Source organism: Prunus dulcis, chromosome 6 (assembly GCF_902201215.1).
Source record: "Prunus dulcis chromosome 6, ALMONDv2, whole genome shotgun sequence".
NCBI lineage: Eukaryota > Viridiplantae > Streptophyta > Magnoliopsida > Rosales > Rosaceae > Prunus > Prunus dulcis.
Window position 1 is genome coordinate 21,492,771 of NC_047655.1, and position 16,021 is coordinate 21,508,791.

Consider the following 16,021-nt stretch of genomic DNA (forward strand, 5'->3'; position numbering starts at 1 on the left):
GCAATATCATGGAAAAGAATGGAAAAATATGAAAACATGTGAAAAATGTCTATGTATTTATTATATGAAAAGAAAAAAAATGCATGTTTTTAACATTTTCAAGGTAGGTTTTGTTTTTCCGAAGTAAAATTAAATGTTTGAATTTGAAAATACAAAGTCAATTTACCAGTCCTGAAGAGAAAGAAAGAGGTTGCAGCTTTGATGACTGAGATTGAAGAGGCTGTTGGAGAGAGAGTTTTTCTTATGTGGCTCACCTATTTTAGAATTCCGAAGTTGTTGAGGAGGCTATTGGAGATGTTCTTATTTGCTACTTGAATAATTTTTGCTCCAACAAACTCTTCAATTCAATTAATGAAATATCATGAAAAAGAATGAAAAATATGAAAACATGTGAAAAATGTCTATGTATTTATTATATGAAAAGAAAAAAGAAAAAAGAGAGCATGTTTTTAACATTTTCAAGGTAAGTCTTGTTTTTCCAAAGAAAAATTAATTGTTTGAAGAGTCAAAGTCAACTTACCAGTCCTAAAGAGAGAGAAAGAGGTTGCAGCTTTGATGACTGAGGTTGAAGAGATTGTTGGAGAGAGTTTTTCTAATGTGACTCACCTATTTTAGAATTCCAAAGTTGTTGAGGAAACTGTTGGAGATGCTCTTATTATGGTTTGATCATATTACGAGTTTGAGACCTAAAACAAACCAATTTGATAATTTATTACAACCGAGTCATTTTTTTTATTAACATAAGGACAACAAGCCTTATTTTTTTAATCAACAATTAAGAATTGGTTTCCCCTACATCCTGCATCAAAAACTAAATCACAAGCTTCTGATAAAAAACCGAGAATACTTAGTTTAAGGCTTTTAATCAAGAGAACAAGTTTCTTTTCTGGAATTCACTAAGAGCATCCACAATCATGCTCTCTATTTTTTAGCTAAATTTTTTTTGAAAAGGTTGATTTCATTCCATTAGAAGGGGGAATAAAAGGCATGTAATGCGTGGCCTCGTTAAAACCTTCCCGGAGAAAATCACAAGGGAAAAACCCCGGGGTAGGAAAGAGTACTACCTATGCTGATAACGTATACAACAAGGAAATTACATAGCATCAATGAACAAAACATCTTGTAGGGAGTCATAAATGCTATAACTCTTTTTTAATTGGTCCATCTCTATTAAAAAATAATATAAAAAATAATAAACATTAATTAAAGGTTTGAAATACTCATTAAATAAAGCAGTATTAAATTATAGGGAGCCACTAGGAGTCCTTTCTCTCTCCTTATATTTAGGAATTCCTAGAGGTCTCTTTATTTTAGGAGTTCCTAGAGGTCTCCTTATTTTAGGAGGTGGATAGCAGCATGGTTGAAGTTGTATTTTTCCAAATCCTCCTTAAAATTTGTCTAAGGATGTGGTTTAGGGAGCCTATTGTGGATGCTCTAAGAACTGACCTAGTACACATCATGGTTCAGTTATGCTACTAGATTTAAATGGTTGGATCATGCTATTAGTTTGTGACCTAAACCAAACCAATTCAAACTGTAATGTTACCTTGATTCAATGTTGTAGGGGACTTTTTCTTCCGGCAGCTATAAATGGGCTGGGCTGCAGTAAAGGGCAGACTAATGAAATTATCCCCTTTGTCTGAGTTCGAAAATTAAGCCAAAAAAATATTTCGAAAGGGCAGCAGAGCCTTAGGAAGTATTTTGGTTACCTTCACTAGCCAAAACAATAGCAACTTACAGGTAACTTTTGCATGCTTACAGATAAACCTTTCAGCTTGGCATGAGAGGCATGTGGCATGGAAGCAAAATCAACATGAGTTTAGCACTAAGGGAAAATTTAGGCTTTCTTAGGGGGAAAAAAGGAAGTGTTAAGGTGAGAAAGGAGAGATTTGTAGGAGATTTGGCTAGGAAGAGATAAATGAATAACAATGCTCTTCTGACAGCTTGACAGATACTCTGTCTGCCAGAAGAGAAGAATGGAGAAAATGGTGAACAGTGCACGAGATTGCTAGGTTTTTGCAAGTTAGAAAGAAAGCTTGCTCTCTGAATCTGGGTTGGTTTCGTTGGGTAGGAGATGCCTCATTTTATAGCTGCTGGAATCATCCCTTCCCAAGAAACCCTAATGGTTTCTACCCATTTTGGCTAAGCTTTTCCCTTCCTTTCTCTTCTCCTCCCTTGGATTTTCCTATCTTTGTGAAATTTCCTCTGTCTATTGGCACAAAATCAGGAACTTTGGGAGCTCAAGGCCCCCTTTCCCGCAGCTGTTCCAGTGGGAGGCTCCATTCTCAGCCATCTCTTTTATTGCTTTCTTCCCGTTTTTCCATGGCCAAGTCTAATGAGAAAAGGAGTTGGGATATATATGCTGGTTCGAAGGGTGTTTCTCTCTTTGGCATCTTACACGCTAATACCCCCTAGTTCTTTGGATGTTTTGGCTTTGAAACTTGCTCCCTCCATGTGCTGGAACCTCCCAGCAGCTCTGTTCAATGATCCTGCAGACCTTCTCTACGTGGCTTCTATTTTTCCAGCAAAGGGCTGAGATTTTTGTGGCTTATTTTGGGGTTTTGTATGGGCCAAGGTGGTTCCTTAAGCAAGTGGGCTATTTTTGTTAAACATTGGGCTTTTTGGTTGTGTCAATAGGCTATTTTTCTTGGGCTATTGGGCTATTTTTCTCTCTTGTGCTCACCCACATGTTTGGGCCTAAGAGATGGACTTGAGTCTCGAGGCTCCCAAGCAACCCGAGACCTTCTATTTCTCAGCCCATCAATGGGCCTCATGTTGATTCATTACCATCCATGCCACAACTCACTCAAGCGAGCCCCTGGCGTTTGAGTGGCTTGAGCCCACTTAGGCTTGTAGCGTGGTTGGGTGTGAGATAATAATTTCGTTTTTGACATGGCATGTCGCTTGGCATGTTTTAATTATGATGTTTGGTGGGATAATTAGCATGAATTTGTAGAGCTAATGCATTTTATAATATTAATCTCGATTCCTAGCATGACGGATTATTTATTTGGCATGGCACGTGGAGTGTGATTTGTGCATGGCGGACTTTCGTGTGCTCCAAATCGGGTCTTTTCTCAATAATATATCGTTTTGAGCCGAGAATATTTTCGGGCCAAGCCGTGGATTTTTTGGGCCTCAACAAATGCATAATTTGTAATTTGAGGCCTAAGAGCAACTCCACCCATTTGCTTTTTGCCATCACAGGAGGGGGACTAGGTCAGCTACTATTCAAATGAATAGTGGCTGCGCTTGCAAAAAGCAATGTGTGTTTCCACCCATTGCCATGGCAAAAGGCAAATACTATTCATTTTTTTTTGTTTTTTTCACAAATTTGTTTACCTAAACAATTAATTTGGATAATATTTTCGGATAAGATTTTTGGGTTCGTACGTGTCAATATTTATTATAAAATTCATATCTCAATCGGATAAAATTTTCAGATAAAATGATAAATAAAAATATAATTTAAAAGTGAATAAAATGTTGAATAAAAAGTGAATAATAGTAGAAGTAGAAGAAAATGCATGAGGATTTAGTGTTGAGAGTGAAGAGTATTGGTTGGTATTTATAGAAGAATATATATATATATATATATATATATATATATCAGTCTTGATCTCTTGGACTACAGTGGTCCAAGAGATTTGTAGTCACTCACCGTTGGATGTAAATTCTACGGTTCACTCACTCTTGCACTCCTTTTTAAAAACTTTTTTCAACCATTGGATTAATATCCAACGGTGGGTGACCACAATCTCTTGGACTCCTGTGGTCCAAGAGATCGGGACAGATATATATGTGTTTTTTTTTTTAAATTTCAAATTTTTTTCATAATTTTATAGCAAAAAAAAAAGCCCTGTCGTTGGATTGGAGGAGAGCAGGTCATCGGAGAGCCCAGACGACGACACATATCTTCTAGCTGTTGGTGGAGCGCAGGGCTGACGTCAGCGCACGCTGACATGTGCGCTGACATCATCCCTCCCTCGGGCTCAAACTCGGGCAAGAGTTGTCTTCGTGCCAACCCGTTTTCGTGGGTCCCGCCTCCAGCTCAGGCAAAAGTGACCCATTGGAACTGGCTTTTTGGTTTAGACTCCCTCCAACCCCGGCCTTGGGCTCCTCGGTGGAGTTGCTCTAAACCAAATCAAAACGGACCTTTCCAAGTCATAATGAAGCACTGCTGCCCTTGGTACAGACGACACTAAAAACAGCTATACGACACTTTTTCACTAGCCACCAAAATGTCTTCACCATCAACAAAAATATCTAACGACGAGCAGTAGCAAACAGAAGTTCACACTCGCGCCACGCCGTCTCCACCTTATCCAACATCCAATTTCCCAAAACCCTGTAAAAATCGCACAGAAACCCTCCATCAATGGCGGACCAAATTCATTATCAAACCCACACACCCCATTTCTTCTAATAACCCAACCTGTTAATGCACATCACCTCCTTAGCTTTCATACAAAAAAACCCACATCACTCATGGACCATTCTTCTTCCTTCATACAAGTCTCAAACCCCTCCACTTACAACAACTACTCTTTCTCATCCTCATTTTCACAATTCCCAACTCAAATTCGACTTAAAACCCCCAAATTCTCATTCCCAAACTCGCGAAATTTCCATGTTCTTGCTGTTGCCGTAGACCCACAACAAGAGCTTCCCAAAAACAGCCCCCAAAGGCTCCTCAAAGAGCTCTCAGAGCGCAAACGAGCCACTTCTCCGAAGAAGAAGGTACCTCCGAAGAGGTTCATACTCAGGCCACCGTTGGATGACAAGAGACTAGCACAGAGGTTTCTCAATAGCCCACAATTATCGCTAAAGTCCTTTCCTTTACTCAGTTCTTGCTTGCCCTCTTCGCGGCTTAACAATGCCGATAAGGCTTGGATAGAAGAGTACATGCTTGAGGCCAAGCAAGCCCTTGGGTACCCACTTGAGCCTTCTGATAGGTTCGGGGACGATAACCCAGCAAAGCAATTTGATACTTTGTTGTACATGGCTTTTCAGCATCCCTCGTGTGAGAGGACCAATGCGCGGCATGTGCGGTCTGCGCATTCGAGGCTGTGGTTTTTGGGGCAATATGTGCTTGAATTGGGTTTGGCTGAGTTTTTTCTGCAGAGGTATCCGAGGGAGGCTCCTGGTCCAATGAGAGAGAGAGTGTTTGGGTTGATTGGGAAGAGGAACTTGCCCAGGTGGATTAAAGCAGCTAGCTTGCAGAACCTGGTATTTCCTTTTGATGATATGGATAAGTTGCAGAGGAAGGACCGAGAGCCGCCTGTGAAGTAAGTTCAATGGTCTTTTTTCTTTTCTTATTTCAATTATCTTTCCTTAGTTCCTATCCAAAAAATGTTTTATTGCATTGCCTTGGATCCTTGAGAATATAACTTGTATTGAAGTGCAGAACTTTAGTTAGATATCAAAACAATGTAAAGGAGATAATTGCAATCTTACCATGGAAATGGGAGTTTATATCACTAGATATTGCCATCAGGACTATTCATCTGTTTCTTGTGACTTGGAGTGCATGCATATGATAAGAATTCTTCTTGTCTTGATGTCTGATGCATATGTGGGGATTAGGTTTTACTGATCACCATCTATGTTGGTGATTGATCATATAGCATTTATAATCTTATATCTTGAAAATTCTTGCCAAAGGAATAGAATGGAGATGTAGGGTTTGGGGCTAGCTTATTCGGTTACAAAGTTCTCTTTGCTCTATTATCAAAGTTATAAAGCTAATACAGAAAAAAATCATTATTTGGGTTAAGAATGGAACTTGAAGACATGATAACTGTTTAGCCCTTTCCTATCCTCAATTTAGGGTGTATTCTAAATCCTTGTTACCTAATTCCAACATACTAGCTGATTTTTCATAACAAATAAAGCTGTAAGTTCTTATAAATAATTTATATCATAATTTACTAGCATAAATTATCTCTTGCTGCTCAATTAACTTTTGGATGTCACCTTCCATAAAAAGATCAAAGTTTCTTTGGCAATACATAACAGATATATATATATATATATATATATTTTTTAAATTCATGCAATTGAATGGGGTTCTTTTGCAGCTTGAAATTTCAGAGTTGCTAATCATTTGGGCTTCAAAATTTTTGTGTCTTTTGGGCAGGTCTGTATTCTGGGCGTTGTTTGGAGCTATATATTTGTGTTTTGGGATGCCCGAAGTATATCGTGTTCTTTTTGAAGTATTTGGAATGGACCCAGAAGCTGAGGATTGCCAGCCAAAATTACGGAGACAACTTGAAGATGTTGATTATGTTTCCGTTGAATTTGAAGGCAAAAAACTCAGCTGGCAAGATGTTGCAGGATACAAGGCAAGCTCTATAATGTTTTCTTTTCTGTTCAATTTTATTGTTCTTTATCCATAAAAACAAAACAGATAAACACTCCAAACCATCTGGGATTTTCAGGTGGTCAGATATTTTGCGTGCACTTTGTAAAACCATGAGGGTACTTAATATAAGACTAGATGATTAAAGGCTTATCACAAGGCACTTGTTTTAACCTGACTGTTGAGGTTTGTTTATGATCATATGTTAAAGTCATTGTTGATCTTCTAGTCGTGGACATGCGTTGCAGCAATTTTAGATTAATTGAAGTGCAGTGACTTTTCAGATAAATTATTCATGTCATGTGTATTAGAGTGACTATTTAAGTTGCCTGTTCCTCAATTTGGTTCCCAAGTGTTAAGTAAATAGTTATGTTTATTTGTCTTTTCAATGCTGGAAGGTTCCTGCAAATAATATGTTTTCCCCTCAACAGCCCCCAGAAGATGCTCTTTTTGCACATCCAAGGCTCTTCAGGGCTTGTGTTCCACCAGGTATGCATCGGTTCAGAGGAAATATATGGGATTATGAGAGCAGACCTCAAGTCATGCGGGCATTGGGATATCCCTTAGCAATGACTGATAGAATTCCAGACATTACTGCAGCAAGGAACATTGAACTTGGACTTGGGCTACAGGTGTTTCATTTGCTGCCCTTCATCTCTAAATGTGCATTTTCCAGTAGAGTGTAATCTTATCTCTTTAACCTTTATATCATATTGTGTGGTCGAGCATGGACCTTGAAGCATTTGTTCTTCACTGGGCAACATGTTCTGCTATGTGTCGCCTGATATCTAGCTAGCATTTGCTTTTGTTTGCACTCAAAGTTCACTAGGTTACAACAGTGCGGATCAGCCTGTTCCCAAATGTTTAGAACCGCCAAAAGAAAAAGTTTGTGGATAAATTATGTTTGTTAATGATTACAATCTGTTCAGGCCCTGCATCTTGATGTATTGTTTGATTTCTTATTTACATACAGCTTTCTTTCTTGCATCCATCGAAGCATAAATTTGAGCATCCTCGATTTTGTTACGAGCGGTTAGAATATGTTGGCCAAAAGATCCAGGTAACAATTTACAGTGCATCAATGCAATTTCATTTGTCAATTGTGTAGGAGACCCGATATTTCTCTTTCCCCACGTATATTAGTTGACAGTTCTGTGGTTTTGTGTTTATATCTTGTTTAGGACCTTGTGATGGCTGAAAGGTTGCTGATGAAACATTTAGATGCTCCTGGAAAGTGGTTAGCGGAGAGACATCGCCGTGTTCTTATGAACAAATTCTGTGGGAGGTATTTGAGGGAGAAGCGTCTCCATCAGTTTATCATCTATTCTGACCAGGTTCAGGATGCTTATGAGCACAACCGAAGATTAAGGAATCCAGCCACAACTGCTGTTCAACAAGCCATTCATGGCCTCTCATACACCATATATGGGAAACCAGATGTAAGGCGCCTCATGTTTGAAGTTTTCGATTTTGAGCAAACCCAACCTAAAGCTGTCACTGTGTGAAGATGAACTATTCAATATTCCAATCCCTACACAAGCCACAAAGCATTCTTTTTAGTTTCCTCGACCTTTTTTTCCCTTAGTTTCTCAGTTCTTAAGTGGAAATACTTGCATGGAACAGTATGTGATTGTGCTATCTGACAACACTAATGTAATATAAATATGTAATAGTTTAAATTAAAGTATTTTTTAATTATGTTCACTTTGAGTATGTGATTAGAGCACATTATTGCAACTGGAGCACGATGTGTACTTCCAACCTGTGTTTTTTGTTCTTTTCCAACCCACCAAGTGTTGATCCTGCATGGAAAACAATAAAATACAAGACGGAAAATGTTTTGGAATACTTTTTTGTTTCCGTTTCCTACTCCAAAAATGCTATAAATTTTTATTCCGAACTTTTTTTTAGAAGTCTTATCATATGTGAGATAATTGAAAAACCGAGGGATGCGGTGAAAATTTCTACATAAAAAAAGTTTTTTTTTTTTTTTGGTCTGAAAAGAAAAAAGAAAAGAAAAGAGAAAGTACTAGTGTTTTTTTTTTTTTTTTTAATGACATTTCCTATTGAAATGGGCAATAGCACATTAAACTCACACACACTACACAGATGTTAGGACTCGAACCCAGAATCTTGTCTGAGAGAGTAAATACTTCAAACCACTACACTAGTGGGTCCTTTGCAAGTACTAGTTTTTAGGTACAAAAATTGTGGAGAACAAAAAATTACATAAGAATTGAAGGCATTTTCTGTCATGGCGGTAGCTGATAGGGTAATAAGTTGGAATTATAATACAGTAGTGCAATGACAGTATGCCGATAGGGTAATGGGTCGGAATTAAGATATAGTAATGAGATGAGCCGGTAGGGTAATGAGTTGGAATTATGATAGATGAACCATTAGATTTCTTTCAACATAATAAATTCAGGAAAAATCATTAAGAATGGCCACTCACTGGTCGCCATGTAATCATATTCTCAGCTCAGACCCAAAATATTATGTTGTAACAACTACAGGCAAGCAAAACTCCCCGCCAGCGATATTTAATCGGGAAAGGGCAAAGTACCAACGAACACAAAACGCAGGTTTTTTGTTGGGCGTCGTTTGACGTTAATGGTGTCGTCGTCGCGGTAACTACATAATACATGCTACAGCACATGATATATGCGCACAATCCAGCAATACCTCTTCGCTTCCTGCTAGTGTGCACCCTTGTTGCCTTGCGTGCGCCTGTCGCGCACCCTCCTATCGTGCGCACCCCCTCCCCCTGCCCTCCTCACGAGACAGAGTCTCCCCCTACCGCCAAAGCCACTCATCAGATCTCGGCTTCTGATAATCTCGGAGGAGCAGCCATGTCCAAAGCTCGTGTCTACGCTGACGTCAATGTCATCCGCCCTAAAGAGTACTGGGACTACGAGTCCCTCACCGTTCAATGGGGGTAACCATTTTTACCTTCTTCTTCTTCTTCTTCTTCTCTCTCTCTCTCTCTCTCTCTCTCTCTCTCTCTCTCTCTCAATTCAATTTGTTGATTTTCTCAAAATTTTAATCCAATTTGGGACCTTTCATTCCAAAGCTGTTGATTTTGATTTTGAGTTTAAGCTTGCAGTAGAGTAAGCTGTTGATTTTGTAAATTAGGGCTTTTTGGTATATCTACTGTGCTCTCTGTGGTAATGATGGGTACCCTGTGACCCTCTTTTTGTAGTTTTTATTTAAAAAGATTACAACTTTTATTATGGGTTTTCTTTTCTTCAGTGATCAAGATGATTATGAAGTTGTACGGAAAGTAGGAAGGGGAAAATACAGCGAGGTCTTCGAAGGCATAAATGTCAATACGAATGAGCGCTGCATAATCAAGATCCTCAAGCCTGTTAAGAAGAAGAAGGTAAAGTATTTGCTTTTTTGGAAATTAGGGTTTTGGGTTCTGGTGTTTTGTTTGATTTAGTTGCCAATGATCCCATTCTGCACTTTTTAGCATGTGTTCTGTCATAACTGCATTAGCGACACGGTATTATAATGACGTCATTGTTTACTATGTCATGTGTGTGGATCATTTGTTGTAACATTTAGAACAGAAGTTGATCTTTCTAGTGGTCTTTGTGCAGATTAAGAGAGAGATTAAAATTCTCCAGAACCTTTGTGGGGGACCGAATGTCGTCAAGCTTCTTGACATTGTCCGAGATCAGCACTCAAAAACTCCAAGCTTGATATTTGAGTTTGTGAACAGTACTGATTTCAAAGTTTTGTACCCCACACTGACTGATTATGACATACGCTACTACATATATGAGCTTCTCAAGGTAACTATCGTAACTTGTTTCTGCTTATTTCCTTCTTCCCCTGTTCAACTTGTGGAACCATGAATAGTTATGAATCATTTCTGGTTAAAAAAATTTGTTTTCTGGTGATACTGCAATGCTACAGTTTGTTAAATGAGAGGAGACTTGAATTCAGAAATGAGAGAGCACATGGTTTGCAGAGAGAGATTGTTCTAACTGTACTAGAAATTGTTTCAAGTATGTTATTTTCTTGCGTACCTTCATGAATTGCCATTGCTTTCTCTAAGGAAGGAGGGATTTGATTTAGTGGCCATTTGGGAGGACTGGTTTCAAATTTAGCAATTTAGTTCATAAAAGGAACATATGGATTTCAAATGACTCATTGTATGTAGTTATCTCAAATACATTCCGTGCACGAGCCAAGTGACGTAGGTGCACAAGAATACTTTCCTAGTTTTTCTGTTGTCTTTTTAATATTTAAAAAATATAATCTAACCTTATTTTCAAATCCACATGTTTTTTTCTTTGAAATCATCTAATTCAAATAAAATTCTCTGGGGTAGTCTGATGCAGGCAGTGGTTTGGAACCTATGGCTGGAACGTAACAGGAGAATCTTCGAGGATTATAAGGGAGTGGGAGTGGTAGAGTTATGGGATAGAGTGAAGTTTTGGGCTGCCCTTTGGGCATGCTTTTAAGGATATACCCTATCCTACAATTATGCGCAATCTGCTGGCTGTAGTATCTTAAGGGGTTTTTTTAGGTTTGGTTGTTTCTGTGTTGAGTGGCCTTGTGTCTGTTTCACTGGCTAGTGTTATTTCTTTTTATCTGTGTTCTAAATGCCCTTGTTTTGATCCTTACAAATTTGAATAAAAATGTTTCTATTCCAAAAAAAAAAAAAGGGCCTTAGAGTGCTCTCTAGTTGCACTGTTCCAAGGTACTGGGGATTTTGAAATTTCAGTCCAAATGAAGGTTTGCATTAGACTCGTTTGGAAATAGCAAATATCAGCTGAGATCTTGTGTTATCAGAAGCTAAAAACTTTCGCCAACTACTTTGATATGCTTTTGGTCCATTGTGCTGCATGCATTTCTTGTAATGGTGGTATATTTCCTCATGGGAAGGGGTTCACACCCCCGCTTCAATAATATGGAGTTCAATGTGTAACCAACCTTAATTATTTGGGAAAAAGCACTGCTATCAACTTTTCAATGTGTTGTGTATGATAGGAATGTTGGATCAACATCCTTGTCTGGATCTAGTTTGCTTGATAAGTACTTGTGGAATTTAAGCTCCAAACTAACCATCTTAGTAATGTGTAAGCACCTTTTCATATGTTAATTATCTTTGCATTGCAGGCATTAGATTACTGCCATTCACAAGGAATAATGCATAGAGATGTCAAGCCTCACAATGTTATGATAGACCATGAATTGCGAAAACTTCGCTTGATAGACTGGGGACTTGCTGAATTTTACCACCCTGGAAAGGAATATAATGTCCGGGTAGCTTCAAGGTAATATTTTACAACAATATAGAATCATTACCTATTCTGGGTCCTATATAGACCATGCATGTACATTGAAATGTGATTTGCTTGGGCCTTTAGTTGATGTTAGTATTGATCAGGTATTTTTAGGTGGCTAGGAATAAATATTTTAATTTGGTTCTTTTCTTGCATATACTGTATTGGCACTACATATTTAACGCTATTTTCATCTGCAAATCAAAGCATAATCAATTGCTAAAATAGGTACCTGTATTTGGAAGGCTAGAGTAGAGAGTCTCTTTAATGATTTTAGCATTGTGATGGTTACTTTGAGTTTTCTTGCATCGTTAGACTGTAATTCATCTTTGTGGAATGATTGAAATTTCTTTCCTTCTTTTCTAGATACTTTAAAGGTCCTGAACTTCTAGTCGATTTGCAAGATTACGACTATTCTCTGGACATGTGGAGCCTGGGTTGTATGTTTGCTGGAATGGTGAGAATTACAGTTACTGGATTTTGGTTTAAATGGTTTCTGGTGTTAGTTACTTAAATTCCCAATTTTAATGTGTTTCTGTTTAGAAAAGCATATAATCAGGTGTTTTTTTCTCATTATACTTGTTTTGTGTAGATATTTCGCAAGGAACCTTTCTTTTATGGCCATGACAACCATGACCAGCTGGTCAAAATTGCCAAGGTAATCCTAGTCCTTTTTTGGTTGACATGACGTAATCAGTATGTATATTATAGCCACTGGTAGAAATTCCTGCAGGAGCAAAACAACAAATTAGTGGGTTACTGTTTATATTACAACTACTTCTATATGAATGTTTAGATTCTATATATCTCTGGAGAGAAACTCAAGGATGTCTGTTTGTACTACTATCCCTCACTTAGGTGATAGTGTTGTATCATCTAGGGCAGTTTCACATCAACTCCCATCCACATGAACCCATGCACACACACACCTATAAATATGGACTAATGAATCCTTATATACATAATGTATGGTCTAACCAATATCGTTTGATGTAATATGTATATATTTTTAATGAGTTGTAGTAATTTATATTCATTTCCAGGTACTTGGGACTGATGAGTTGAATGCATATCTGAACAAGTACCATTTAGAGCTTGATCCTCAACTTGATGCACTTGTGGGGAGGTATTTTCAGCATAAATCTCTTCTTCTAAGTGATGCCAATTCTCTGTAATCTAGTAAAAGGTCAATTTTGTTATAATATGAATTCTTTGTGGAAATATCTTAGCATGCGAATGCAAAGGTTCCATCTTCCGCTAGGAACTGCTGCAGTTTAACTTATCAAACAAAGTAAAAAGGTGCTGCAGTTTATAAATGTGAATGAAATCTTGAAAGTAATAAATAATGTGGAATTAGTATCTGTGTACGTGTATTGATGTGCTGTTACACTGTACTGCAGGCACAGCAGGAAGCCCTGGTCGAAGTTTATTAATGCAGATAATCAGCATCTAGTTTCTCCAGAGGTAAATTCTACATTTCTTGGAAGAGAACTGTTATTGGCCCTCCAAAAAATTCATCCTTCTGAAAGTGCAATTTCCTCCTTATATTTTTATGAGGGAGGAATGCATGATCACTTTTTTGGAGTGCCAATAAGATCTCCCATCATGGAAATGTGTACATAAAAAGTTCTTTAGTTTATTCACATTATGTTTCATCAAAACTTCCTTTATGTATTGTACAAATTAAAACTCCTACAATTGCCAACTTGCCATTAATTTTTAAGGTATTTGACATGCAGGCCATCGATTTTCTGGATAAACTTCTTCGGTATGATCATCAAGACAGGCTAACTGCAAAAGAGGCAATGGTAATTCTCCATTAGTTACAGTCAAACTGAACAAGGGTTCTTGTGACACCTAATTCTTTCCTCGTTTTCTTTTCCTTTTACCGACATTAATTTAGTCGCTAAGTTTCATTTTATGTGAGCACTGTTCTATGCATATACATGTTTGCTGTTGATAACTTCTACCATTATATTTTGGGGATGCAAAAACCTTACTGCCATGCTGGCACTTCCGCAGGGCCATCCATATTTCTCCCAAGTGAGGGCAGCAGAAAGCAGCAGGATGCGGACGTAAGAGCTTTGATAATATAATGCCCCATATGTAGACTAGAATTTGTGTTATTTGGGAGTGTGTTATTTTCTTGGAAACTCTGGCTGCCTTTGGCAATTGTTGTAAGTTTAATATTGTTGAATGGGATTTTATAGTATGGTTGTCAAGTTAATGACTTTGTTGGATAGAAGATTAATTATCTAAAGCATGATTTCCGTGAATATATTCTTTATTGCCACCTCCCTCTGGCAAGATTGTTTTTATATTTTTGCTTAATGCTGTAAATCCGATCAATGATAGCCTCATCTGCTGAGCTAATGGTTTTTGGCTATGACATTGACACACATCGTTCAACTATTTTCAACAATATTTAGATCCTGGACAGCAGGGGGCTTCTTTATTTTCTGGTGTGTTGTCGCTTTTTATTTACTCCTTACTCTCTGTAGACTTTGGCAAAACAAGTCTCAGCAAAGATGACAGCCCCTACCAACCGAACGGAGTTACGTTCATCCTCCAATATCCTTACTCGGACGAAAAAGATTTATAATACTGAAGAATGAGGAATTATTACACATTTAACGTGCCTATTTTGAAGGCTTGGCACAAGCTTGGAGCCACAAAAGTAAGCATCAATCCCGCATTTTGAAGTGTGGCAATTGACCAGAGTAGGCAGTTGGGTATGCCAACAAGCATAAAGCACATGCTAACAAGAATTGATGTAAAGTCTTACAAAGAGCAATATCACCAACATTCATGATCATTTAAGATCAAGATTTAGTTCAACAAGGAGATACACGTCTTTCTCTCGCTCTCTCCCTCACTCACATTAACACACACAAACACTTCACAACCAGTATTAAATAGCTATCAATCCGGAAGAACTGTTGGTAAATTCATTCCAGAAAGCTTAATATAGAGGGCCATAACGTTCACAGTCTGTCCCTACAACTCCTTCTCGCATTTCATTCATTTCTTGAGATGAGGGAAACAAGCGTACACATCAGACTTGGGATGCTTTGCTTCAGCATGTTCCCTGCACTTCACCTCTGATGTGGTGCACATAAATGCTTGCATACACACCTTGCACTGCAGTCAACATTTGCAATACCATTACTCAATAATCGGTCATAGTATGCAGATGAAAGAGAACACATTAGCTCCCTGGGAAACAATTAGAATTGACTATATTGATCAGCCCAAAACTAATTGTACTGTACTTTAACTATCCTAGCCCCCAAACTCATACAAATCACTCACTTAGCACAAAATAAAGAATGATAGGCGAAAACAAAGAGGCTTCATCACCAGCTACAAATTATCGATATATACAACAAGATGCTCTTGAATTATGCAGTCATCTTAACCAATGAATTATAAATTATAATCACTATCACCTCAAGTTTGCAACAAAGGAGCTGAATTTATCAAAAAGTCCCACAAAAAGAAGAATAAAAAACGAACAAGCAGCATTGGCAGGCACAAATTGAACATTCCTTGATAACCCACCCTCAATCAAATTCCATTTATACTAATAAGCAGAAAAGTATTTATTACAAACCCATCAAGACTAAAATCGAGACAGACTTAAACAAATAGTTTTTGAATTGACTAGGAAACATAGTAATCAACAACTAGTTAAGTAATTTTCCTCAGAAACTAAAAAGGAGTTAGAAACACCCCAAAGAATTACCTGGATGGACATGGCTTTCTCGTTTGTTTTAAGCTGGCTTCCTGTGTAAATCAAAAAATTAACCAAATTGTATAAGACCAACAGCTAGATCTAACCATAATCCCCAAAAGGAGTTGCCAAGAAAATTAAAAATTTCTAGCTTTTAAACATAAAAGTTTTTCTTTATTTTCTCACAATGGATATTTGTCTGCCAATATATAAAAGACGAAATTTTACACACTACAATCCTCGAAAGAAGCTTCCAATCAATTAAAATCCAATTTTAAATACAAAAGTTCAAAAATAATTCTTTATTTTATGCAACTGGAGAATAATGTCTGTGACAACAACAAAGACGAAATTTTACCCTTGCCGGCGGCTTTCTGCTTCTCCAAGTTCTTCTCACGTGCCATCTTGGCCTTTTGACCGTTGCCTCCTCCCATGTCCGGTAATCGAAGAAGGATGAAGACCTGAAAACCCTAATTTCGCAATTGCGCTCTGTGCCTGTTAGGCAAAAAGGGGAGCAAAAATTCGGTGCGAATAAGTCAATTTATAGGTGGGGAGAAATTTATTGAAGTCCATAGCTTCAGAAAGTTCGAGATGACTTCTGTGACGGCAGGTGACTCTCTTTTTTTTCCA

The 16,021-nt window shown here is 37.8% G+C and overlaps 3 protein-coding genes across 4 annotated transcripts; 2 read left to right on the forward strand and 1 right to left on the reverse strand.

The window, feature by feature from the left end:
- Positions 1-4,263: 4,263 nt before the first annotated feature.
- Positions 4,264-8,065, forward strand: LOC117632758 (ribonuclease III domain-containing protein RNC1, chloroplastic). Of its 2 annotated transcripts, XM_034366322.1 has the most exons (5): positions 4,264-5,288; positions 6,140-6,344; positions 6,793-6,993; positions 7,335-7,421; positions 7,543-8,065. In XM_034366322.1, the coding sequence occupies exons 1-5, from the start codon at positions 4,489-4,491 to the stop codon at positions 7,864-7,866; spliced, it is 1,617 nt and encodes a 538-aa protein (XP_034222213.1). In that variant the 5' UTR covers positions 4,264-4,488; the 3' UTR covers positions 7,867-8,065. The 2 variants fall into 2 exon arrangements, with proteins under 2 accessions (XP_034222213.1, XP_034222214.1); XM_034366323.1 differs by lacking the exon at positions 6,793-6,993.
- Positions 8,066-8,902: 837 nt separating this feature from the next.
- On the forward strand, positions 8,903-13,936 carry LOC117633008 (casein kinase II subunit alpha-2). Its single transcript, XM_034366665.1, has 10 exons — positions 8,903-9,299; positions 9,614-9,743; positions 9,964-10,158; positions 11,492-11,649; positions 12,025-12,115; positions 12,251-12,316; positions 12,702-12,784; positions 13,059-13,122; positions 13,398-13,466; positions 13,681-13,936. The coding sequence occupies exons 1-10, from the start codon at positions 9,007-9,009 to the stop codon at positions 13,735-13,737; spliced, it is 1,206 nt and encodes a 401-aa protein (XP_034222556.1). The 5' UTR covers positions 8,903-9,006; the 3' UTR covers positions 13,738-13,936.
- Positions 13,937-14,386: 450 nt separating this feature from the next.
- Positions 14,387-15,965, reverse strand: LOC117633009 (uncharacterized protein At2g23090). The gene is made up of 3 exons (XM_034366666.1): positions 15,750-15,965; positions 15,404-15,444; positions 14,387-14,799 (listed from the first exon to the last, which is right to left on the reverse strand). The coding sequence occupies exons 1-3, from the start codon at positions 15,823-15,825 to the stop codon at positions 14,680-14,682; spliced, it is 237 nt and encodes a 78-aa protein (XP_034222557.1). The 5' UTR covers positions 15,826-15,965; the 3' UTR covers positions 14,387-14,679.
- Positions 15,966-16,021: the final 56 nt, after the last annotated feature.